This window comes from Papaver somniferum, chromosome 1 (assembly GCF_003573695.1).
Source record: "Papaver somniferum cultivar HN1 chromosome 1, ASM357369v1, whole genome shotgun sequence".
NCBI lineage: Eukaryota > Viridiplantae > Streptophyta > Magnoliopsida > Ranunculales > Papaveraceae > Papaver > Papaver somniferum.
The window spans coordinates 13,882,495-13,908,037 of NC_039358.1; the positions used below are offsets into that span (position 1 = coordinate 13,882,495).

The 25,543-nt window shown below is 37.2% G+C and overlaps 3 protein-coding genes across 5 annotated transcripts; 2 read left to right on the forward strand and 1 right to left on the reverse strand.

Annotated features, from left to right (window-relative positions):
- The first annotated feature begins 211 nt into the window (after window positions 1-211).
- LOC113326178 (UPF0481 protein At3g47200-like) lies at window positions 212-2,087 on the forward strand. Of its 2 annotated transcripts, XM_026573961.1 has the most exons (3): window positions 212-551; window positions 774-851; window positions 981-2,086. In XM_026573961.1, the coding sequence occupies exons 1-3, from the start codon at window positions 348-350 to the stop codon at window positions 1,962-1,964; spliced, it is 1,266 nt and encodes a 421-aa protein (XP_026429746.1). In that variant the 5' UTR covers window positions 212-347; the 3' UTR covers window positions 1,965-2,086. The 2 variants fall into 2 exon arrangements, with proteins under 2 accessions (XP_026429746.1, XP_026429739.1); XM_026573954.1 differs by having other exon boundaries at window positions 212-851; window positions 981-2,087.
- A 580-nt stretch (window positions 2,088-2,667) lies between these two features.
- Window positions 2,668-4,167, reverse strand: LOC113350673 (F-box protein CPR1-like). Its single transcript, XM_026594824.1, has 2 exons — window positions 3,948-4,167; window positions 2,668-3,863 (listed from the first exon to the last, which is right to left on the reverse strand). The coding sequence occupies exons 1-2, from the start codon at window positions 4,165-4,167 to the stop codon at window positions 2,668-2,670; spliced, it is 1,416 nt and encodes a 471-aa protein (XP_026450609.1).
- Window positions 4,168-19,311: 15,144 nt separating this feature from the next.
- Window positions 19,312-22,165, forward strand: LOC113279486. Of its 2 annotated transcripts, none has more exons than XM_026528189.1 (4): window positions 19,312-19,891; window positions 20,286-21,218; window positions 21,377-21,559; window positions 21,672-22,165. In XM_026528189.1, exons 2-4 carry the CDS (start codon window positions 21,033-21,035, stop codon window positions 21,957-21,959), a joined length of 657 nt encoding a protein of 218 aa, XP_026383974.1. In that variant the 5' UTR covers window positions 19,312-19,891; window positions 20,286-21,032; the 3' UTR covers window positions 21,960-22,165. The 2 variants fall into 2 exon arrangements, with proteins under 2 accessions (XP_026383974.1, XP_026383967.1); XM_026528182.1 differs by having other exon boundaries at window positions 19,312-19,384.
- Window positions 22,166-25,543: the final 3,378 nt, after the last annotated feature.

The following is a 25,543-nucleotide window of genomic DNA, read 5'->3' on the forward strand; positions in this document are numbered from 1 at the left end:
ATTCATGGCAGAGTACTGAAAGTTACAATGTAACTAAGAAAAACAGGGAATCCAAAAATCAAAAAGCACTAGCTAATTAAGCTAATCCCATCACTCCCTCCTAATTGAAAAGTAAACTGTTTAAAGAGATATTTTCAAATATCCTTGTACCCAAGGACCAGTTGAACAGTAAACACTTTATTTCACACAAAAGCTGATGGAAATTCTTATATTTTCCTTGAAAGAGTCTTCCATTTCTCTCATTCCAAACTACCCACCAAATAGCAAAAGGAATCATGCTCCACAACTTATGATTAGTATATATTGCTGAGCATGCATTAAATTGGTTGCATAGTCATCCATCGATCATGGCTCGAGGAGGGAAATCACTAACATTGATGAAAACAAAGAGGTATACTCAAGAAGACACAAGGCCGGCACCGCAATGGGTGATAGATATCAAACAAGAAGAAACGGATCAACTAGATTTCGGAAAATCATGGACCATTTATAGAGTTCCTACAAACCTCTTTGAAGTTCAGAAAAGCGCATTTATTCCAAAAATCATATCAGTAGGTCCTTTCCATTATGGTGATAAGAGTTATAAGGTTATGGAAGAACACAAGAAGAGATTTTTGTTTCGTCTATTAGGATATGATAATAAGAGTAATGTAGGTGATTATAACTATGTAGATTTAGAGAGCATTGAAAGACTTATGTATGGATTGGAGAGAAAAACAAGAGAATGTTATTCTGAGAGTTTTCCTGGTCTTTCTGTTGATGCTTTTGTTCAGATGATGGTTATGGATGCTTGTTTCGTTATCGAGCTTCTTCGTCTTTACCACAACGTCTCCTCATCCAATGACATTGAGGTACGTAGGTATATTTATGATCATTTAATTCATCCATTACGTCTTTCATTTCGGTGATACGTTCATTGATTGATGGTATACATGCATAAGTACTTACAAGTTCTTATCCTCTCATTTTTCTTTTACCAGGAAGAGGAAAGAGCTGTAGCTGATCCAATCTTTACAACCCGGTGGATGCTTCGAGCCCTTCAACGCGATTTAATGATGATACAGAATCAGCTTCCGTTCTTTGTACTTCAAGAATTATACCGTTTGATTATTTTAAATCCTAGGAAAGGTGGTCTCGAAGATAACATCTCGCTGATCGATCTTACTTTGAAGTTTTTCGATCCACTTCTTCCAAAAGACGAAAATGAAAATGTAGACCTAGACCCAGACCCCGAAGAGTATCGTCACCTCCTTCACTTATTCAGAAAGAGCTTCATTTCTCCGATTAAGCGCAAAAAACCACTAATGCCTCGAACAGGTAGTACTGCGACAAAACATACGATTCATCCTCAGTTAAGAACTGAAAGCACTCGCCTTAAGCAAGAAAGCCATTTCATACAGTGTGTTACAGAACTGAAAGAAGCAGGAATTACGCTCCTGGAGAAACCAGAGAAGAGCAATATTGACATATTCGACGTCGAATATGAAAAGGGAGTCTTGAAGATCCCTACTCTGTTTATCGACGATAACACTGTGCCTCTCTTTCTCAACTTCATAGCTTATGAGCAGTGTGACAAAGATGCAACTCCTTACTTTACCAACCACTTTATGTTCTTTGATAGATTAGTGGATTCGATCAAAGATGTTGAAGCCCTACACAGAACAGGAATCATACGCCACATTTTCGGCAGCGAAAAAAAGGTAGCGTATTTGATTAACAGGTTGTGCAGAGAGATTGTTTATAATGTGGATAATTGTCATTTATCTGAACAAATGACGGGAATAAACGAATACTACAAGGCGTATCATGCTAATAAGTGGTATATTTGGTGGACAAGATTGGTTCGTGATTACTTTAGTAGTCCCTGGACAGTTCTGTCTCTGCTTGCGGCTTGTCTTTTAATGGCGTTTACTGCTGGACAGACTTTTTATGCTCTGTACGGTTATTACAAACCAAGAAATTAATTCATGCACTGTTATGTGGGGTTTATTAAGTAGTATTATGATGCTTGGGATCCCATGCTGTATTTCACTTTACCGAAAAAATGAATGCCGCTAATAAGGGTACCCATTTGAATTTGCTTGGAGATGTACGGTTTCAAAGTTAATATTTTGTCTTATATGAAAGTTAGTATACTCCCAAGTAATTTGGCACCTCATGAGGATGGATAGGTCTACATTTCTTTCGACAACTCTTTCTATGATCTTCCATCAAAACCTGGATAGAAAATAGAACTTCTGTCAAACTCCACAGCAAAACCAGGTTTTTACCTGCCTCGATGGGCCGAAACGAATTCGCTACACTAGAATATTAGGAATTTATGTACTATTGATCGAGCTTTCTCAACCAAGATAACTCGCACCTTGCACAAGTCATTAAAGAAGCTTACATTCGGCAAATCCTTCACCAGTTTATGAAGCTAATTATACAACTCAGACTAACCCCAAATCAAGCAAATAGGATTTTTTTTTGTGCTTCAGAATATACAAAAACAAAGTTACAAGCATTCACAGAAGATTAACTTGAAATACAAAAGTATAATAAGATGCCAATAAAATGTTCTAAAATACATCTCAAACAGTTAAATTAATAAATAAATTAAATCTTTCGGATAATCTTATTTTATTTTTAATCGGTAAAGAACATGATGCTGGCAAGTTTACTACTTTACAACAGTGAGAACGGCAAATCTTCGTCAGAAGATGTTAGTCCTTCTATTAACTCCCTTTGACCTAAATCGACCCAGACGCCTCCAGAAAATACTGGTCTATCTATCAACTCCCTTTGACCCAAATAGACACCTGAATTAAGCGACACCAGGCTCTCCACATACATATATACGTATAACCAATCTTCCGAGAGATTGTTCACAACTCTAGCTATTTCATGTTTTAGGTCATATATAACCAGCGAGCTATTATCTTTGCCAAACATAATCATTCCATTCCTGATATCCTTCACTGTCATTTTAGAATAGTTAATAGATCTTTCAATCAATTGTTTGGGAATGCAGAACATCTTAGTCCAAGATTCTCTCAGTCCATATTCTAGCATTACCCATATGGAAATTTCGTCGTCGTTATTCTTTGACATATCAAGTTCACCACCTTGTACTATAGAAAGGCACCCATTAAAATTGCCCAACAAAATATCCCTGGATAAATATGCATGTTCATCTTTAAATGAGAATTTCACATGGTCAAAAAGTGATTCTTGTAGTTCTTGAATGACTGGAACTTCTTTGAAAATATTGTGTTTGACATCAAAAGACACTATCACTATGCAGTTGGCTTTCGACGATTCGTGTCCTTTGGTGAGTGAAGTTCCTAACCAATGCGGATCTCCATTTAAAACCACAGGCTTAACAATCTTACCACCCAAATGAAGATCATACGGAATGGTATCTGGTATAGTTATCCACGAATTTGATCTAAATGAATATACCTTAACTTCACCACGTTCACAACCACAGCAAATCCGATTGGAACAACTATATGTCGTATTAGTTACTACAATTATGTAATCATCAATAATGTGACTATAACCGAATCCGCACGCAGTATACATTGCATGATGCCAATCATAATTGTAATAACCCTCAGAATCATAACCAAAGTCACTGTCAGAACCAGAATAGACTGAATAGTAATGTCGAAAACTATCAGATCCAACATTTACAGATCCTGGTATTTCCTTAATTTCTTTTGTAGATGGGTTCCAAAGAATAAGAGCGTTACTTTCCCATGGATTACGCGGGAGGATTAAACCATTTAAAGAACCATAAATCAGATCACATTCATTCTCCGGGATTTTGGAAAATCCAGATAATAGTGTTAATGGCGAGTCAATCTCGACAACAGGCTCTGCATGTACTAGTGATAACAATCATGCGGATGACTGATTGTTTTTCTTCAAAATTAAATTAAACTTGTTGTTTTCAATAGAACCATCAAGATGAGTTTTAGCAAAACTAGAGTCTTTCAATAAGTTATTGCACCAGTGTTTGGATACGCACCTGAATCTTAAGATTGATTTCACCGGTAACAAACAAAGGATATCGACAATGATATCTTCTGGGAGACTCGGCATGACGACCAACTCTGTCTTTGTATCTTCTTCTTTTACCTCATCAGATGGTAACCTAAGAGGATGTTGAGTTCTCGGCATTTTTGAAGCAGCAGCTGTCAGTTGCAGGGTGTGTTTATTTTAGAGTTTTGTAGATGGAAGCATTCCCCTTTATTCCGGTCATCTGGGAGGAGCTATGCTTACGGGCAGTGCGCACTGGTAAAATAAAACAGCAGTGCCCACTAGTCAAACAAAAGCTGGAACTGGAACTGGATCCAGAACCCGAACCCTTATCGGAAGACTTGACTTGAAATTACTAATCTCATGGATCACGGTTCATTTTGGCACCTCCTCCCACATAGCCCCTTCCAGCTGTTTCTTTGGAAACCAAAAACCCCTAAAATCACCAGAGGTCCAGAGAGTAAGATCAAGCCATGATTATCTACTAAACAAGTCAGAAATTATCTGTTGTGATTCCAACACCTTCCACAAGTAATTCCTTTTTTAGCTTTTCCTTAATTAGTTCGACTTCCAGTAGTTATTGAGTGCAACTAGGAATTCTTGTTTACCAAGCAATGGTAATATATATACTTGAGTCTGGTAACTCAAATCAGCATGAATACAAATATAATTCTCTCAAAACTCTCTTCTTAATCTCATGTTTCTTTCTGCAACCTCATCTTCACTACAAACTCTTTATTTTTCCTTGTTAGTTGAGTTATTACTATTTGTTAAAGTTACGTACCATAACATCTGTCATCAGAGCTGGTTTGGTCTTTCTTCAAAAAACACCCAAATTTTTTTTGTTTAGCTCACGCTTCTGCATCATGACACTCACGGATGAAGTTAACCATCTTATATCTACCATACAAACCCTGGATATGTCAGTTCACGATTTTATGGAGACTGTTGTTGAGAATTCTCAGAAGGTAGATCAATCTCGTCAATTTGTTATCGATGAACTTCTTCAGAAAACACAAACCTTGCATATTACCAGTTTGGAATCTATCTTAGCCACCCACAGACGAGAGATGAGTATCTTGTTACAACAACACAAACAAGATACCACTAATCTTGCTGATACTGTCACTCGTAACATGGCATCAATCCTACTTACACGTTTTCCGCTGAATACTCCTTCTCCTGGTCTGCATGGTGCTCATGGCAGCAATGGTCCTTCTGTTAACGCTCACGGTACCCCTGGTAGCAATGGTATTCTTGGTTCTCCAATACGTAATAACTTGAAGTTTCCTACTTTTGAAGGAACGGATCCCACTGGCTGGATCTTTCAGGCAGATCAGTATTTTCGGCTTCATCATACAATTGAGGTCGTAAAAATTGATATTGCTACATCTTCGTTCAAAGGCGACGCTAATGCTTGGTATCGCTGGATACAACCAAAGCTCACTAATCCTACATGGACACAATTTTTTCCCCTGGTTCGTGAGCGTTTTGCTGATAAGAAGTTTTCCAATCCACGTCTAGCATTGTCCACAATTTCTCAACAAGGTTCGGTACGTGATCACATTCGAGAATTTGAACAACTTCTCAACTTTGTTACAGATTTACCAGATGATTATGTCATTGACCTTTTTGTTCGATCTCTCAAGAAAGAAATCCGCTCTGTTGTGGAAATTTTTGAGCCACCCACACTGGCTATCGCTTTTCAGAATGCTATTAAACAAGAGGATGTGTTACTGTTTAACCCATCCTTTTACAAATCTATTGCGAGACAAAATCCTTACTGACAGACGCCTTCTTCGACCTCGTCCTTAGATCCAGCTAATTCAACTTTTAAGAAGCCTACCATTCCATCTGGCGTTAAACGTTTATCTTTCGAAGAACAACGGATCCGACGTGAGCAAGGCCTCTGTTTCAATTGTGACGAACAATATAAAGCTGGACATGTGTGTGCCAAGCCATTGAACTCTAGGTTATTGATTCTAGATATGGCTCCAGAAGTCCATGATGACGCTGATGAGTTTCCACCTGCATCTTCTACAGACGAAATGTTTCCTTCTGCGGCTGCAAATCCGATATATTCTGAACCCACAATTTCATTCCATGCTTTCACCGGCACTTCTTTTCCAACCACTATGCGTGTTACTGGTAGGATTGCTGGTCACATACTCACTATTCTACTTGATTCAGGATCAACCCATAATTTCCTACATCCTTCCGTTGCTAAGCGATGTGGTGTTTTCCAGAAGACTGCTACTGATTATATGAATGTGTTGGTGGGTAATGGAGGAATTTTAAGAACGCAAGGACTTTGTTCTGCTGTTTCCTTAGAATTACAGTCTTACGTGTGCACTACTAATTTTTTCTTACTTGCAGTAAGTGGTTGTGAAGTAGTGCTTGGGGTAGACTGGCTGAGAACATTGGGTAATATTTCTTGGGATTTTGATAAATTACTCATGAAGTTTACTGCCAATAGTCAAGAACATGTGTTAGTAAGCAACAATTCTGCTTCTATTTTATTATTGGATGGCTCTTCCATGCACAAGGTTTTTCAAGATACTCAACATGGTTTTTTGTTGCAATTGATGACATCTCCAACTGCTCCAGAAATTCACTCTCTGGTAACCACTGCAGTTTCAGATTTTCTTTTACGTTTTTCTGATTTGTTTGCTTCACCAGCTGCTTTGCCACCTCCAAGGAAGTATGATCATTGTATTCCTTTACTACCTAATACTGCACTAGTTCATGTTCGGCCCTATAGATACCCTTATTTTCAGAAGGCAGAAATTGAGAAGATTGTTCAAGAACTCTTGGATACAGGTTTGATTCAAACTAGTTCTAGTCCATTTTCTTCTCCAGTGCTCTTGGTTCGAAAAAAGGATGGCTCTTGGCGTATGTGTGTGGATTACAGAGCTCTTAATAAGGTTACTGTCAAGGATAGATTTCCAATCCCAATTGTGGATGAACTTCTGGATGAATTATGTGGCGCAGTTATATTCTCCAAAATAGATATGCGATCTGGTTACCATCAAATTCGTGTACATCCTGATAATATATATAAGACAGCTTTTCGCACACATGACAGACATTATGAATTCTTGGTGATGCCGTTTGGATTGTCTAATGCTCCTGCGACTTTCCATAGTTTGATGAACGAAATTCTACGACCTTTTCTTCGTAAATTTTTGTTAGTATTCTTCGATGACATACTTATTTACAGCAAGTCTGAATCTGAACATATCCACCATGTTACTTTGGTCTTTGAGGTTTTACGAGCACATCAAATTTTTCTCAAACAACAGAAGTGTGAATTTGCTCAACATTCAATCAGTTATTTAGGTCATAGAGTTTCTTCAGATGGTGTTTTTGTAGACTCAGATAAGATATCCTGCATCACTAATTGGCCCATTCCTAATACAGTGAAAGCTTTGCGAGGTTTTTTAGGCTTAGATGGTTACTATCGCAAATTTGTCAGAAACTATGGCAAAATGAGTTCCCCACTTACACAACTTCTTAAGTTGGATGCCTTTGTCTGGACTCCCGAGGCAACTACAACTTTTATACATCTTAAGCAGGCTTTAACTAGTACACCTGTTTTGGCTTTGCCAGATTTCACCAAAGTTTTTTCTTTGGAGTGTGATGCATCTGGTAATGGCTTGGGAGCGGTTTTACCTAGGACAAGAGGCCTGTTGCTTACTACAGTAAGGCTCTTTCAGGTAAAAATCTCAATCTCTCCGTTTATGATAAAGAGATGTTAGCCATTGTTAATGCAGTTAATAAATGACGGCCTTACTTACTTGGTCGATATTTTAAGATTTACACCAATCATAAGAGCCTCAAATTCTTCTTAGAACAACGTATTTCTTCCATAGAACAACAAAAATGGTTGTCCAAGTTGCTTGGTTACGATTATGAAATAGTTTACAATCCTGGAGCTTTAAATATGGCGGCTGATGCTTTATCTCGTCTTAATGATTGTCAATTATTGGCAATTACTTCTCCCATTTTCTCGGGAATTGTTGACATTGTCCAGGAATGCCATAATGACGCTGCATTGGGTCGGATAATTGACAAATTACGTGGGAAACCATATTGTTTACCACACTTTTCGTATACTGAGGGAATTCTTCGTTACAAAAACCAAATCGTTGTTGTTTCTACTTCCTTATGGTGCTCTAAACTCCTGAGTGAGTTTCATTCCACTCCGACTGGTGGACATGCAGGATATTTACGTACTTATAAACGTCTTCAAAAATTTTTTTATTGGTCTGGCATGAAGAAGACAGTTAAAGACTATATTTCTTCTTGTGATGTTTGTCAACGCAATAAGGCAGAATAAATCTCTCCTCCAGGCCTACTGCATCCTTTGTCCATTCCTACAGATATTTGGTTGGATATATCTATGAATTTCATTAATGGGTTGCCTCCTTCAAATAAAAGGACATCTATTTTAGTGGTGGTGGATCGTTTATCCAGATATGCACATTTTGTGCCATTCATCCATCCTTATTCAGCTGACACTGTGGCTGAGGTTTTTGTGCGGGAAATCGTTCGTTTGCATGGAATGCCTAAGAGCATCACTAGTGACAGAGATTCACTTTTTATGAGTCAATTTTGGGAAGCTTTTTTTTCCCTACAGCACACTCAACTTTGTCGAAGTTCTTCCTATCATCCTCAATCTGATGGTTTAACTGAAGTTACAAATCGAACTTTAGAATGCTATTTACGTTGTTTTACTAGTATTAGACCTAGTGAATGGCTCAAATGGTTACCATGGGTTGAATGGTGCTATAATACTAGCTTTCATACTGCCATCAAGATGAGTCCTTATCAGGCAGTTTATAGCAGGCTTCCTCCTACGATTTCGACTTATATTTCTAACTCTACCGCTGTACATGCTGTCGATGTAGTATTGCAAGCTAGAGACCAATTTTTCATGATTTTGAAGTCTAAATTACAAGATGCTCAATCAAGAATGAAAGTTTATGCTGATGCTCATAGAACAGAACGAAGTTTTTCAGTTGGGGATTTGGTTTTTCTCCGACTGCAACCATATCGTCAGACAACTGCTGGAACTTCATCTTTTTCCAAGCTCTCACCTAAGTTTTATGGGCCATTTAGGATTCTAGAAAGGATTGGCACCGTAGCCTATCGACTGGAATTACCTCCTACCAGTAGAATTCACCCTGTGTTTCATGTTTCACTTTTGAAACTCAAACTTGGAACCTCTGACATTATACAGACTGAGCTACCTGTTACAGTGGATTATGAAAAATGGGAACCTGAATCAATTTTAGATCGTAGGATGTATAAGAAGGGTACTGTTGCCGGCACCAAATGGCTAATTCAGTGGAAAGGTCGTGTTGTTACAGACGCCACATGGGAGGATGCTGATGAACTTCCTCTCCGTTTTCCTGAGTTTCCAGAGTTACAGACTTGAGGACAAGTCTTAATTCAACCAGGTGGGATGTTGTGATTCCACACCTTCCACAAGTAATTCCTTTTTTAGCTTTTCCTTAATTAGTTCGACTTCCTTAAGTAGTTATTGAGTGCAACTAGGAATTCTTGTTTACCAAGCAATGGTATTATACATACTTGAGTCTGGTAACTCAAATCAGCATGAATACAAATATAATTCTCTCAAAACTCTCTTCTTAATCTCACGTTTCTTTCTGCAACCTCATCTTCACTACAAACTCTTTATTTTTCCTTGTTAGTTGAGTTATTACTATTTGTTAAAGTTACGTACCATAACATTATCAGCAAGCGTAAGTTCATAATTGACTTAGATTAGGGTTTATTTTGTGTAACACCATGATATTTTTCACAAATTGGTTTGGTTCTGTTTGTTAACCTAATTTTTTCTTATTGAGTGATGAAATTGGGGTTTTCCGACTTGTTTCTGTTTCACCGTACTAGAGACATCATGGAGCTTTTAATAAGCCCTAATCTCCATTTATCCAAAGATGTTAATCTTCAAGTATCATTTCAGAATTTGCTGTTGTTTTGTGCTTAAATGTATACTTGGGCTAAGTTTCTTTTGTACTCACTTTTTCAGGAAACATTTTATTTAGAATTATGAATGAGGAGGGTAAGATAAGTAATTTACCTGATTCCCTTGTTCATCACATTTACTCTTTTCTTCCAACCAAATCTGTTCTTTCTACATGCATTGTATCTAAAAGATGGAAGTATCTGTCAAACTCAGCTCCCATTCTTGATTTCGATATATGGCAAACCCTTCCTGATAAAGACTATGCATTGGATGCCCAAAAGATGATGAATTTTCTGGACACGGTGTTATTTGTTCATGAGAAGCCTAAAATACAGAACGTCATTCTTAGTGTAGGTGAATGTTTTTATGAAAGCCGAGTTAACAGATGGATAGGAACTGTTATAAATAGTAAAGTGGAAGAGCTTGTTCTTTCCATTCCGTATGAAAAACCCTTTATATTTCCTTTATTATTTTTTACGTGCGATTCATTGATAACGTTGGACTTGGAATATTCTGGTATTCTCAATCTCCCAAACACAATTTCCTTTCCGAGGCTCAAGATACTTCGGCTCGTTTTTATCAAGTTTGTGAATGAAAACTTGACTGTATAACTCCTTTCAAACTGTCCCATTCTTGAACAGTTAAGCTTGGTCGACTGTCAGTTTCAAAACTTCAAAGTTTTGAATGTTACATCTCTTAGAACTTGTTTGTTTGCAGCTGACTCGGCGTCTGAATCTGAGTCAACCCCTGACTCGGACCGAGTCAGCAGTCAGGCCGTTTGTTTTCAATTTTGAGTCAGATCTGACTCGACCTCTGACTCAGACATAACCCCTGACTCGGACTCATTTGAGTCAGGTAACAAAATACCCCTGACTCATGGGACCAAACCACTGACTCACTTATTTCCGAGTCAGATGAGTCAGATCTGACTCAAAACAAACATATCGACTCAGATCCAGATGAGTCAGGTGATTTCACTCAGATCCAGATGATTCAGATCCAGACGACTCAGATGAGTCAGGAGTAAACAAACATGGTGTTACACTAAAGCACTTGTCAATTATAGATGGTTCTCTGGTTGTCTCTACGTTGAAGATTTTCGCACCAAATCTGCTGGACATTAACTACAGAGCAGAGACACCGGCAGACTTTGTTCTCGACCGCTTCCCGTCACTAGTCAAGGCAGAGATTGAAATTTATTCCGACCCAGATGATGAGAGTATAAATCTTCCTTTAATCGAACTTTTTAAAAAGCTTTCTAATGTGAAGCTTCTTAAAATGTCGGGTTCATCGTATCGGGTATGCTTGATTAATTACTTTTGAATGTTTTCTTGTTTAGCTGATTATATTCTGCAAGTTAAATCTACATCATTAGTTACTGTAGTATCTGATATTTGGTCACATGGTGTTCTGACTCGTATGTGCTGGTTAAATTTTTTCCTCTTAATGATAGGGTCTCTCTGCAGCAAATGTCGTTTTAGTTCCCTATGTTTAGAAATCTGGTTCATTTGGAATTTTGCGGCTACTGGGATCCAAATGGGAGTTTGTTTTCGTCTATGAAGTTATTATTGTGGTTTCTCCAGCTCTCGCCTAATCTAGAATCGATTGTCTTCACTCGGGCAAGCACTTCGCCTATAATTGATATCAGTTTTAACGGAGAAATACTTTTTAGCTAGCATCAATGTTCTCTCATTGTTTAATTGGTGTTTCCACTTATGATTTTGGATTGTAGGGTGTGCGCAGCAACCTAGAAGATGATAATTGGACAGTACATTCATTGCCCCAGTATTCTCTATCAAAGCTCAAGTCGTTTGAAATACAAAATTTTATTGGGTGCAAAGTGGAGCTGGACTTGGTAAAGTTCTTCTTGGACAATGCCAGAGTTCTTCAGACGATGACTATCACAACTTATCAAGATTTAACCAAAACTATAGGAGGCAAATGTGGATTGCATCTAAATTACGCAAGTTTCCAAGATCCTCTACAAGTTGTGTGCTTGAGTTCTTGACCCAGAGTAGTGTTAGTTTGTGTAGGCTCTATTTGTATTATTGTTGTCTTCTTATTTTTGGCAATTTTCTTTTGTCAGTACTATTTGGGCTAAGAAATGATTCTCTTTCTGCGGATTCTGAACTAAGTTGTGGTTGAACTAAGTTTTATTCGTATCATAATCTATTTTCTTTTCAATATAAGGCCATGGTGCATCGTATTCTCTCATTTGTTTCAGCAAGCATTTTTAAATTTGTAGACCTATTCATAATTCCAATATTACCCGGTGAGTGGATCAGTTGGCATAATTTGGCGGGCCAGATAGTTTTGTTCAGGCCTACATTACTTGCGGGCACATGTCCCGTGTGGGAGGTTATATACCAGTGTTTGCTTTTCTTTTTTATAACCCTCCGCGGAGACAGACAACGACATTCTTCTTCTGGAACCTGCAATTGATCTGTTAATTCTAGTTTTTTGAGGTTAGTTCTTTCCTACGTTTTCCCTAATATTTTTTGTTTCCAGAAAGAGATCTATCTGGTCCGACATCTCTTTGCAATGAAGTTTTTGAGACCTCGAAAGCAACCATACATGACGCGACACTTGAAGCTTCCGCATGCGTATGATATTCAATTATCGTAATTTTCGTTCAAGCGACACCTACTACGAAATCCGCAGCTCTGGCAATTCAGAGTTGTATCTGGAGGAGATGCGCAGGTTTAATCAGGCTAATCTTGCTCGCCGGGGTAAGAGAACAACTAGATGGAGGTTGCTCGGTAGTCGTAATTCTGGGCCAAAAGCTGGTAATTCTGGTAAGGAAACTTTCTTGTTTGTTCCTAAGCCCATAAGGTTATTTATAGCAGGGTCCAACTAGATTTTACTCTTATTCTAAGGTCCAAAGTTATTTGAAAACATGGAAATGACTAATATACCCCACTGTTTAAGTACGTGTGAAATAACATACTTCTACCAAATCGGGATTTTATTTATCTGGAGGTCCAAATTTAATTAAAACATATAAAGGACCATAGATTTGTTTACAAATTTGAGTACATATCTGCCACACTGCTTACAAATATGAGTACATATCTGCTACACTACTTAGGAATCTGAGTACTCCTCAATTCACTTTACTTTATTGCAGCACCAGCACCTCTGCAGTCAACCATTCACCACTGCCTTCAGCTCCATCTTCTCAGTAATCTTCTATCTTGCTGCATCACAATCTTCTTAGCTTAAACCACAACTGCAACAACTACATCAACACCATTGTCATTTCAATTCAGCTGCAACACAGACTTGTTCTTCTTCCCTGTTTAAACAACACTACCATCTTCATAAACCCATTGAGACGAACATCTCATCCACTGATTTTGTTCACAGTATTCACCACCTACAATTCCTCCTCTATCTCATCTGTATCTTCAGTTTACATCAGCAACCCAACCTTCTATGTTCCTCCAAATCCATTTGCAGCACACCTTCTTTCAAACACACATCACAACCAATTTGTAACTTCATCAAGACCACCACCAATTTCACAAGCTTGCAAATCTGAACCAACAACAACTCATGTTCCTATCATTCAAAATCTGTCATTTCTTGCAATAAGTTCTGAACTGCAGCTCCAGATCATCTCCATATCCAATTCCAGTACTGAATCAGACGTAACAAAGAGCATCTATTTCAGTATTTCATATATGTACTGAATCAAACATAAGAAGGAGCACTTCCTATCAGTATGCGATATATGTACTGAAGATTCATGAACTACAAATCAACAGTATGACAACAACAGATGACAAATCTATGAAAAATAAGAGAATCGAAAGACATATTACAGTATTTCACATAAGTACTGAAGGGTAAGACTAAAAAAGGAGCAAAAACACAGCAAATAGCACTTCCTATCAGTATTATACATACATACTCATGGATCGAACCAAAAAAATTGGAAAAACTTCAAATAAAACAAAATTAGAAGAGTTTTGTATCAGTACGCCATATATGTACTGTCAATTCATACATGAAAAACAACTGTAACAGACCTAAAAACCATAAAAGCGTCAATCAAATCGATTTGATTATCAGAATACAATCAAAAAAACAAATCAAAAGAAGAAAAACCGAACAAAATAATCAAACAAAATGATTAGAAAGCATACCTGGAAACAGAAAACAAATATTCTCCTCGTAAATCATAACGATGCACCATCTTGTTGTTGTTCTTCTTCTTAAAAGTAGACTAGGTTTCTGTCAGTACGGGATATACGTACTGTTGGTTCATACACAACAATCAGCTGCATGTCAAAAATAAGTAACGAATCCGTGAAAAAACAGTATTGAAACACTTCTATTTCAATATTCCATATATGTACTTCTGAATCAAATAAAAAAAGGTCTTCAAAACTAGGTTTCTGTCAGTACTGCAGATACGTACTGTTGGTTCATAGAAAAAAATAAACCGAAACACATCTAAAACCAACAAATGAAACTGATATGATCAGATCTAGTGAAGAAATTGAAAAAAAACATGATTATCCATATAGATCTGAACTATTTTTTAATAAAATAAAATAAACAATCAAACAAGGAGATCAAAACATAATCAAACATCCATTAAACGATTAATATTAGAAGCCCTAAAATAAACATAACTAGATGAAAATTGATTATAAAAAAAAAAACTAGACTAACATCAACAGTAAGAAAATCAACCTATATATCTTGCAAAAATCTTCATCGGAGGAGTTCTTCTATAATATACAAAACGATAGCTTTGGGATCGAATTTGCGATTCAATTAACGAAATCAAAAAGATCTCCAGCGTGAAAGCTTCTTTGGAGCAAAACCAAAAATTGAGAGAGAAGGTGACGATAAGAACCAGGAGCTTAAATATCTAGAGGTGGAAGGTTAATTTGGGAATTTCGAAATTACGCATTACCGGTCCCGCACGTGTACCGGACCAGGGGATAAAAATTTTGGTCCAATTTTCTCTTTTTCCTTTTATTATGGACCTCTGGTTACTGGGTATTAGTGGGTGGACCTGCCATTAAGTAATAGTACCTATTGGTAATTCCTAGTTCTGGTAATTCTGACAAACAGGATGATGCTGAAAGATCTCTCACTCCGGAGGAGCTTCAGAATCAGTTGGAAAGTGAAAACGCCGAATATATTGAACTTTATCCACAAAGCTATCTGACATCTTCTTCCCCCTCGACAGTTCATGATGAAACGAACTTCCAGTCCCACATCACTGCAAAGCAACAAATAAACAGGTGAAATATAGACATGTTTTAATCTAACTTCGCCAAATCAGCGAATGAAGACTATCATTCAAAACTATCCGTTTTTCGCAGGGCAAACTCCCAAAATCAAAAGAAAGTTTTAAAACTCAATGTTTTCAAAATCGATTGAATGGGTTTGTTGGATTAGGTTGGTTGATTATAAATCTGCAATCCAATTTAACTTTGAACAAAAAATTTAGATGCAAAAATTAAATTTGCTGAAGAACAAGTAAAGTTTTCATGAAAGTTTTTTCCGAGATCTCTGTCTTTCGATCATCAGATCTAACAGCTGAATTGCAGTCTCTGGCATAATGATTGCATTAGATAAGAAATTGCACTAGATAATATCTTCTATGAAAAAGATCGATTGTATTAGAGATTGCAAATTTACTTTTCGACAGGATTCGGGTTTGCTATGATTTTGTAGAAGATAGCCTCTGAAATAAAAGAAAAACTAAAATTTTAACAGTTATGGGTCTGGGAAAATTTTCACCCAGAAAATGGGTGCACCCGTGTACTTTACGGTAGGTTTGACAATAGAAAAAATCTGAAAAATGGATTTGATTGTATTTTCACCTTTTGTATTAGTTTATTTTGCTCTATCAATGGTCCAAAGATTTTCTATATAGTACAAGAAAAAGGGTATGTTAATTATATACCCCTCTTTTGACACCAACAAATATATTCTTAGAGCAACTCCGGGTGGATGGCCGACTTTGAGCTCGTAGGGAGAAGTTTTAATTATCGAAGCAGAGTAAGTCGAGCGTACCATACAGGGCCGATCATCTCAACCTGGCCCTACAGGGTATGCCAACGGCTACTATTCCACCAACACCCAACGATTATATTTCGTTTTACACCTGCATAACCACATTCAATCCATAGATCTTAAACTCAACTATATTCCACTCTCTAAAAATCTTACAATTTGTTAATATATTTCTTGTTTTTATTCGTTTCCTCGTGGATCTTGATATGGAAAATGAAGAAGCACAAATATTAGAAGAAATTTTCTTCCAACAACAACAAGAGTTCATGCAACAACTGGATCAAATGGATGCAGATTCAGACGATAAAAGATCCGGAACAAAAGCAATGCGACAATTATATACCGGGCAAGTTTCGCGAGATCCAGAACCAGGAGTTGTATTGAGAAGAAGATATACGTGGAGATTTCGAGAGGAAGGTCACGAACAAATGATACGTGATTATTTTCTTAATAGAAGTGTCTACTCTGATCAAGATTATTGATGGTGGATTTTTGACGAAAGTCATACTCGTGAAATCAAATGATCAGTATCGGAATCATAAAAAATTTGTGTCTTCACCTTCCGCAAGAGAAGTGAATTGCAGCTCTGTAACCTAATCAAATGTAATAATATATGACGATAATATAAGGGCTTTTGAAATAGAAGTTGAACTAAGATGTGTTTGGTTTCTGCTGTGTATTTGAATTAAAAAGAATTGTTCTCTTACGGCAGAATTTGAACTAGAATGTGTTTAAACTAAGTTTTATAATTATCATAATCTATCAGATATCCATCATATTATCACTTTTAAATCTGAACTAAATTTTATTGTTGTCGTAATCAGCCAACCGCTGGGTATGAGCAAACCCATTTACATCTAATCAAACACGAGGCATATCAAGGCTCACCCACCAAAATATGAGTCGGGTCGGTTGGTTTTGGCGGGCCGGATAGGTTTTATTCAGCCCTGGCTATCTCAACATTACTTGTGGGCACATGGCCCATGTGGGAGGTTATATAACCCCAATGTTCGCTTCTCTTTGGTTTTTTTTTCTTTTTCTAACCCTCTGTGAAGACGGCATATTAAAGAGATTCTTCTTCTGAAAACGATTGAAGTTGTTTTTTTTCTTTTCCTGTTTCCAGAAACAGATCTAGTTCTGCGTACATCTTTTTTCAATGAAGGTACTTGAAACGTCGAAAGCAACCATACATGACGCGACACTTGAAGGCTTCCGTATGCGTATGATATTCAATTATCGTAATTTCCGTTCAAGCCATACCTACTACGAAATCCGCAGCTCTGGCAATTCAGAGTTGTATCTGGAGGAGATGCGCAGGTTTAATCAGGCAAATCTTGCTCGCCGAGTAAAGAGAATAACTAGAGGGAGGTTGCTCGGAAGTCGTAATTCTAACAAACAGGATGAAGCCGAAAAAACTCTCACTCTAGTGGAGCTTCAGAATCAGTTGGAAAGTGAAAGGGCCAAATATATCGAGTTACCTACGGTGTTCTTGTTTAACTACGGTGGACCTGCCAAAGGAGCTCACACCCCGGAGCTGCAGTTTGAAAACGAAAATCCCAATACTATCAAGTTAACTAACGTCACAATCTTTCCCAGGGTAAACGGATTCCGATATACAACTACCTCCGGTGAGCAATTCCAAGTAGATTTCATCTATGACAATGTAAAGAAGGTTTTCTTCAGAGTTGAAGACGAAAGGATCCCCCCTCTCTTGCACTTTCACTTGTATCACCACATCATGGTGGGTGCAGAAATGGCGAAGGATATCCAATTTCAATTGGTAATGAACCTCGCCGGGTGTAAGAGATCTGCTGACGGGAACAACAAATCTTTCCAGGACTTCATCCACATAGTTAATGATAAATGGGGATCTCAGCCTTTATCGCATCTTGGATTTGAATCGCTACATAAAAAGAACGAATTTCGTGGGGTCAAGCTAAGAGATGTCGAGATTGTAAATCTAGCACAGCTTAGACCTGGGGAAATTGATATGACTGTCGTATTTTAGGATTTCAATCGTCCTGTGCTTCAAATCAACTCAATTCGCTCGCGGACATAAAAAGGCGCCTTGATGCAGCAAACATCAAGTTTTATGTGAACGAGCAGGATGTAGACTGGGTGTCCGTAGTGGAGGGTATTAGAGATTCCCTGGAGACGTTCATAAAGAATGGTGCATGTGACTTCTTTAATCTCGAGGATAGGGATACTTCTGGCTATTACTCTGATGATTCCCACCGAGAGCATGATGATATGGATGTAGTTGCATGATTAAGTGAACCAGTGGTGGACTGAGAGGAACAATGAATTAGATAACTAGATAAGCTTGTTATCAGCCAGCGGACGTCTGAGGATTGTAAGTCGGTCATAACTTGGCAAATAACACTACTATTTGCGCCATATTGTTAAGTTCAACCATAACCTTCTCCTCCAAGCATAAGCAGCAGAGAAAACAATGACCTGGCCAACGTTTAGCTCAAATATAACTTGTTGAATTCCAGGAAATCACTCTAGGCTAATGTTGAGTCTTTGCCAACATTAGTGGGCTAAGTATTGCGGAAGATAACAGAAAGTAAAGACTCAATCAAGACACAAGTTTACGTGGTTCAGCTTATAGCTTACATCCACGGGAGAAGAGATGAAGTCATATTATTGGAAAAAATGTGTAACAGTACAAGATCGCAGCCACCATATATAGGTTTACAGGATACAAAAGATGCCATATAGAGTAAACTTTATTTAGGGAAACTGCTGCAAAGAGTGATCTCATTTACCATAGTGAGAACACACAATCTACACAAATACGGAATGATATTTCCACCAGGATTCTCTTCTCCATCAAAAGTAGTATCGATAATCATAATCCTAACACAGAAAGATGCCACAACATGCATCCTTGCACTCGCTAACTAATCAATTCTCCTTACCCTTTTTTGCACCGCTAGCAATAGTGACCTCCGGATTGTTCAAGCTGCCATTGATTCTGAAGTGGAATTACTACCATCAAAAACCACCAACCATTGCTTATTCAAGTGCAGCATCTGCATTATGTTTATGTTGCACAGCCAGGCAAATATTCTGTCCTTGCATGCCTTACAATTTTGCAGTTGGAACAATAAGATGAGAGTTTTTCGTACCTGGGCACCAGTAAAAGTAGAACAAAACAAAAACTGGAGCCTGGATCAGAACCAGAACCAAACTTGACTTAACTTGCTACTAACCTCGTGGTTCTTTTCCTCGAAAACCAAACCAATTTGGACCCCTAAAACCAGCAGAGTAAGACGAAGCCATGAAAATCTACTAAACAAAACAAGCCAGAAACTATCAGTAAGTTCATAATCAACTAAAGTTAGGGTTCACTTTGTTTCTGATTTCCAATTGGGTTCTCAAAGGGTTTCTTATTTTGTTCTAGGTTTTTACTTTATAATTTCATTTTGATTTCATCCTGAGATCTTCAATTGCAATCTACTTCTTCTTCTTCTTCTTCTTCTTCTCCCACATTATGTTTGGGTGAAATAAGAGCGCCAGAGATAGTTCAATCCGCCGTTTCTCATGTTCTACATTTCCAGTCATTTTAACGTACTTTTCTTGTTGTTTTTAGCTCAGAATTACATCTAAAACCATACAAATCTGATGGTTCAGCTGGTTTTTGTTTATCAAGTGGGGTTTTAGGTCTGCTTTTTTATAAATGTTTGAAAGTATGCTTGAATTTAAGTTTTGAAAGATTTACCTCTATTTTTGTTAATCTTTTGTGTATTTGTTGGGTTTTGGGGAATTTTTTCATTGAGCAAATAGTATTCTGAGGTAATCTTGTCAAGCATTTACTTCACCGAGGTGAGGTTTGGTCTTGAAACCCTCGATTTTTCTTTTATCATCAAATACCTTCTTGCATGATAGTTAGTGGTTTTTAGTGAGATTATGATTGCTTATACTGATCTTTGCTTGTTTATACCTTATATGAGATTATGAGTGTTAAAGGGTCTGATGATCCTAGGTTAGGTGAGGTTTTTCTTATTGATTGAGTGATGAAATTGGGTTTTCCAATTTGTTTCTGTTTCACTGAGTAGAGATATCATGGATCTGTTAATAACCCCTAACTTTAACATTTTCGATTCTTCTACAGATGTTAATTTTTAAGTATTATTTCATAATTTGATATTGCTTTGTGCTTAAATGTTGAATGTATATTTGAGCTAAGCTTCTTTTCTTTTTATATTATGTTTTTCAGGAAACATTTTATTTGGAATCATGGTGTTAAAAACCGGCAGAAATTCAAAAGAGATAATAATGAAGTGGATAAGATAAGTAGATTACCTGACGCCCTAATTCATCACATTTTCTTCCAACCAAATCTGTTCTTTCTACATGCATTTTATCTAAAAGATGGAAGTATCTATCAAACTCAGCTCCCATTCTTGATTTTCGTGAATGGCGAACTGATTTTGAAGAAGACTTTGCATTGGCAGTCAAAAAGGTCATGAATTTTGTGGACACAGTGTTATTTGTTCATGAGAAACCAAAAATACAGAAATTCCTTCTTAATGTTAGTGATTGTTTTGATGAAACCCGAGTTAACGGATGGATAAGAACTATTATAACGCGAAAAGTTGAAGAGCTTGTTCTTTATGTGCCATACGATGAAAAACCCTTTATCTTTCCTCCGTAATTTTTTTTACGTGCGATTCATTGATAATGTTGGACCTGGAATACCATGGCATTCTCAATCTCCCCAAAACAATTTCTTTTCCAAGGCTCAAGATACTTCGGCTCGCAAATATCGTGTTTGTGAATGAAAACTTGACTAGAGAGCTATTTTCAAACTGTCCCATCCTTGAAGAATTGAGCTTAGTTGACTGTCAGTTTCAAGACTTGGAAGTTTTGTGTATCACATCTCTTGCACTGAAGCAACTGTTCATTGTAGATTATTAATCTGCTTGGTTCTAAATTGAAGATTTTCGCACCAAATCTGTTGACCATGAAGTATGCAACAGATACACCGGCAGACTTAGTTCTTGACAGCTTCCCCTTCCCGTCACTAGTTGAGGCAAATATTCAAATTTATAATGACTGGAATCACGAGAGAACATATGTTTCTTACATTGAACTTTATAAAAAGCTTTCTAATGCAAAGCTCCTTAAAATATCTGGTTCCTCCTTTCAGGTATGGTTGATTAATTACTTAAGAATCTTTTTTTTTAGCTGATTATGTTTATAAGTTTATTCAGCATGACATGGCTAGTTACTGTAGTACTGATTTGTCGTCTTATGGTTTTCTGACTCATATACACCTGCTAATTAAAATTTTCCTCTTAATGATAGGGTCTTTCTGCAACAAATATCCTCTTAGCCGATTTGCCTGCATTTTGTAATTTGGTCTGCTTGGAAGTTAGTTCAGCATTCTGCCGCAGATGGTATCCATATGCAAGTTTTGCTTCATGTATGAGGATATTATTGTGGTTTCTCCAGCTTTCGCTTAATCTAGAATCGATTGTCTTCACCGAGGCAAGTCACTCTCTGATTGATACCAACTTTAACAGAGAAATAATTGTTTTTACTTGCATTGATGTTCTCTCTGTAATAAATTGGTGTTTCCACTTATGATTTTGGATTGTAGGGTGTGCTCAGCGACCCAGAAGATGATAGTTGGACAGCAAATTCATTGCCCCAGTATTCTCTGCCAAATCTTAAGTCAGTTGTAATACGAAATTTTAGAGGGTGCAAAGTGGAGCTGGACATGGTTAAATTGTTCTTGGCCAATGCTGGATTTCTTCAGATGACGACTATTACAACTTCTCGATATTTAGCCAAAGACTATAAGAAGCAAATGCAGATTGCATCTGAATTACTTAAGTTTCCAAGAGCCTCTACAAGTTGTGTGGTCGAGTTCTTGACCCCAAAGTAGTGTTAGTTCGCGTAGACTATTATATTATCGATGTCTTCTAATCATTTTTATAACTAGAAAAATAAACCATAGTTGAGAGAATGCATAAGTTGTTATTCCTATCTTTTCCTAAGGTTTTGAATACTCTTTTGTCAAAACCATTTATCCTTTTTATTCTGTTTGGTTTAAACTGTGTATTTGAGTTGAAGAATGTTTTTCTGCGGAATCTGAACCAAGTTTTATTGTTATTATAATCTATTTTCTTTTTGGTGATCAATTATGGTACATTGGCTCTGATTGGATATGAGAACCTGTATTCTCTTTTATTTCTTACAAAACCTATTACCCTAATAAAATTCATCTTTTCGTGATTTGGTAATTCTTATGATCCTTAATTTAGAATAATCCAGATTTTAATGTTAGTGGCGAGTCTATCTCAACAGCAAGCTCTTCGTGCACTGCTGATGACAATGATGAATAACATGCGGATGACTTACCTGGTAAATGATTGTTTTTCGTCGAAATTAAATAAAACTTGTTGTTATTAATAGAACGATCAAGATGAATTTTAGCAAAACTAGAATCTTTCAATAAGTTATCTGCTAGGATCTTCTCTAACTAAACTATCATTCAACAAAATAATCTAAGTAAATAACATGTCCAAAGCCTTCGATCGTGTCGAGTGGGCTTTTCTTGATAAAGTTATGAAACAGTTAGGGTTTAACTCTAAATGTTGCAACTTCATACAGGAATGTATAAACACTACTGACATTCAAATTCTTCTAAATGGCTCTTCAGGAAAAGCATTCAAACCGATGAGGGGAATATGGCAGGGAGATCCAATTTCTCCATATCTATTCTTACTCACAATGAAAGTTTTTACTCGTTCTTTGGCCAAAGCTGAGTTAGAAGGCAAGATTCAGAGCATAAAGATATCGAGAAAAGCTCCTCAAGTTACTCACTTACTCTTCGCAGATGATTGTCTTGTATTTTCCAAAGCGGATATTCACAATGTTACAATTTTTTTTTTAAAAGTGGTAAGATCTTTCAGCGCCATGTTAGGACAACAAATACACTTTCAAAAATCTGTTTTTTTTTTTTTTTTTTAAATATGCATCCGCGACACTGCAGAATATTACTAAGAAGTTTGAAGATGAAGGAGATGAATCTTGAAGAAAAATATTTGGGGATACCACTTTTCTTAAACAGGAAAAAAACTACCTCTTTCTCAAGTCTAGTGGTGAATACAAAAAACAAATTAACTAAATGGAGAGGTAAGTTTATAAACCAGTCAGGCAGATCGATACTTGTGAAACATGTTCTATATGCCATGAGATCACATCACATGGGCATATTCAAGATACCAGATGCTACAATAAAAGAGCTCGACAACATTCAAATTTTTTTTTGGCGGGGCAAGGAAAAATCTGGAGGTTTATATCTTATTGGCTGGCCAACAATCAACAAACATAAGCTGAGTGGAGACATGGGATTCAGGGATCTAAAATACTTTAATAGAACAGTCTTGGCAAAAGCTGCATGCAAAGGGACTTTGCTACAATTGTGATTAACCATACAAGATGGGTCATAGGTGCAAAACCCCAAGTCCAGTGGAGGAAGAAGCTGAGGAGGAGCATCCAGTGGAGGAAGAAACCCCAAGTCCTGTAGAGTCAAATATGGAGATATCCCTACATGCTCTAACTGGGGGAATAAATGGGGAGACAATCAGGATCTCTGGGTTCCTAAAGAATCAAACCATTACAATCCTCATTGATACTGGGAGTACTAATAGCTTAATTGACACTTCCCTAGGTCAAAAGATGTCTTGCACCGTACAACCCACAACTCATCTCTTGATGACAATAGCTAATGGATATAGAAACTACAAGCACAGGGGTGTGCAACAAATTGAAATGGGAAATGCAGGGACATACTGTGGAAGACTTGAGGTTACTTCCTCTTAGAGGGTGTGATATGGTACTAGGAGCTGATTGGCTCAAAAAATTGGGAGATGTGATGTTCAACTTTGCCAAAGTCAGTATCACTTTTAAGTACAAAGGGAGGAAAATCACTTTAATAGGGAACTCATAGAAGACTAGATTGATGCAGATGATCTCTAGTGCAGTGAATAATTTCTTTAGAAAGAACACTTATGGGTTGGTTGGATACTTATTCTCTATTACAGCTACACAGCCACCAACTAATTCCATACCTACCAACATTTAAAACATGTTAACTTCCTATACCGATGTGTTCAAAGAGCCAACTCAACTACCTCATACTAGAGTTTTGGACCACCAGATACCTCTTAAGCCAAAATCTCAACCCTACAATCAAAGACCCTATAAGTGTCCCTATGTTCAGAAATCTTTGGTATAAAAGATAGTACAAGAAATGTTATAGAATGGTATTATACAACCAAGTCACAACCCTTTTGCTTCCCCAATACTGCTAGTGAAGAAGAAGGATGTGTCATGGAGATTTTTTGTGGATTATAGAAAGCTTAATGAGCTCACCATCAAAGATAAATTCCCCATTCCAGTCATAGATGAGCTGCTTGATGAACTGCATGGAGCTAAGGTGTTCACCAAGATTGATCTGAGATCAGGATATCATCAGATAAGAGTGTATGAGCAGGACATACCTAAAACATCCTTCAGAATACATCAAGGGCACTATGAATTCAGATTCATGCCATTCGGGCTCACAAATGTACCAGCCACCTTCTAGGCCTTGGTGAATGAAGTTTTCAAACCCTACTTAAAGAAATTTGTATTGGTTTTCTTTAATGATATTCTAGTATACAGCCTAAGCCAGGAGGATCATGAAAGGCACTTACATGTTTTCTTTAATGATATTCTAGTATCACTGGTCAATGAGTGGCAGCTGACCCTAACAAGATCTTCAGTATGAAGGAATGGCCTACTCATAAGAAACAAATGAGGGGATTTTTGGGTCTCGTTGGGTACTACAGGAAGTTTGTGAGGGGTTATGGCAACATAATCAAACCACTGAAAGAGTTTCTTAAGAAGAATAACTTCAAATGGTCACAAGCTGCAACAGAGGATTTTGATGCTCTCAAAGAAGCCATGTGAAATACTGCAGTACTAGATCTTCTAGATTTCAATAAAGCCTTCATACTTGACACTGTTTATTGTGTAACAGGAATTGGTGCAGTTCTAATGCAGGAAGAGAGATCTCTAGATTTCTTTAATAAAGCATTGGTCCCTAAATCTTTAGGATTTTCCACCTATGAGAATGAGCTATTGTCCATAGTCTCAGCTGTCACTAGATGGAGAGGGTATCTAGTTGGGCACAAATTCATTATTCACACAGACCAACAGAGCATCAAGTACTTCATGGAACAAAGAATCACTACTGTTCTTCAACAAAGATAGCTTATGAAGTTACTTGGATTTGATTATAAAATCAAATATAAAAGGAGAATGGAAAATAAAGCTGCATATGCACTTTCTAGAGTACCTGCTACATCTTCTTGCAATACTATCTCTGTGACACAACTAGCATGGTCTCAAGAATTAATTAATAGATACAATGGAGATGAACTGGCTGGAGAAATAATTCCTAAGTTGTTATTAGATCCA

Excerpts from the sequence above, each read along its gene's own strand:
- LOC113326178 (XM_026573954.1), top strand. The coding sequence starts at position 348 with ATGGCTCGAGGAGGGAAATCACTAACATTGATGAAAACAAAGAGGTAT. Across the intron at positions 852-980 it reads CCTCATCCAATGACATTGAG|GAAGAGGAAAGAGCTGTAGC; the intron begins GTACGTAGGTAT and ends TTCTTTTACCAG.
- LOC113350673 (XM_026594824.1), bottom strand. The coding sequence starts at position 4,167 with ATGCCGAGAACTCAACATCCTCTTAGGTTACCATCTGATGAGGTAAAA. Across the intron at positions 3,864-3,947 it reads TGCTAAAACTCATCTTGATG|AGCCTGTTGTCGAGATTGAC; the intron begins GTTCTATTGAAA and ends TAGTACATGCAG.
- LOC113279486 (XM_026528189.1), top strand. The coding sequence starts at position 21,033 with ATGAAGTATGCAACAGATACACCGGCAGACTTAGTTCTTGACAGCTTC. Across the intron at positions 21,219-21,376 it reads TATCTGGTTCCTCCTTTCAG|GGTCTTTCTGCAACAAATAT; the intron begins GTATGGTTGATT and ends TCTTAATGATAG. Across the intron at positions 21,560-21,671 it reads AATCGATTGTCTTCACCGAG|GGTGTGCTCAGCGACCCAGA; the intron begins GCAAGTCACTCT and ends TTTGGATTGTAG.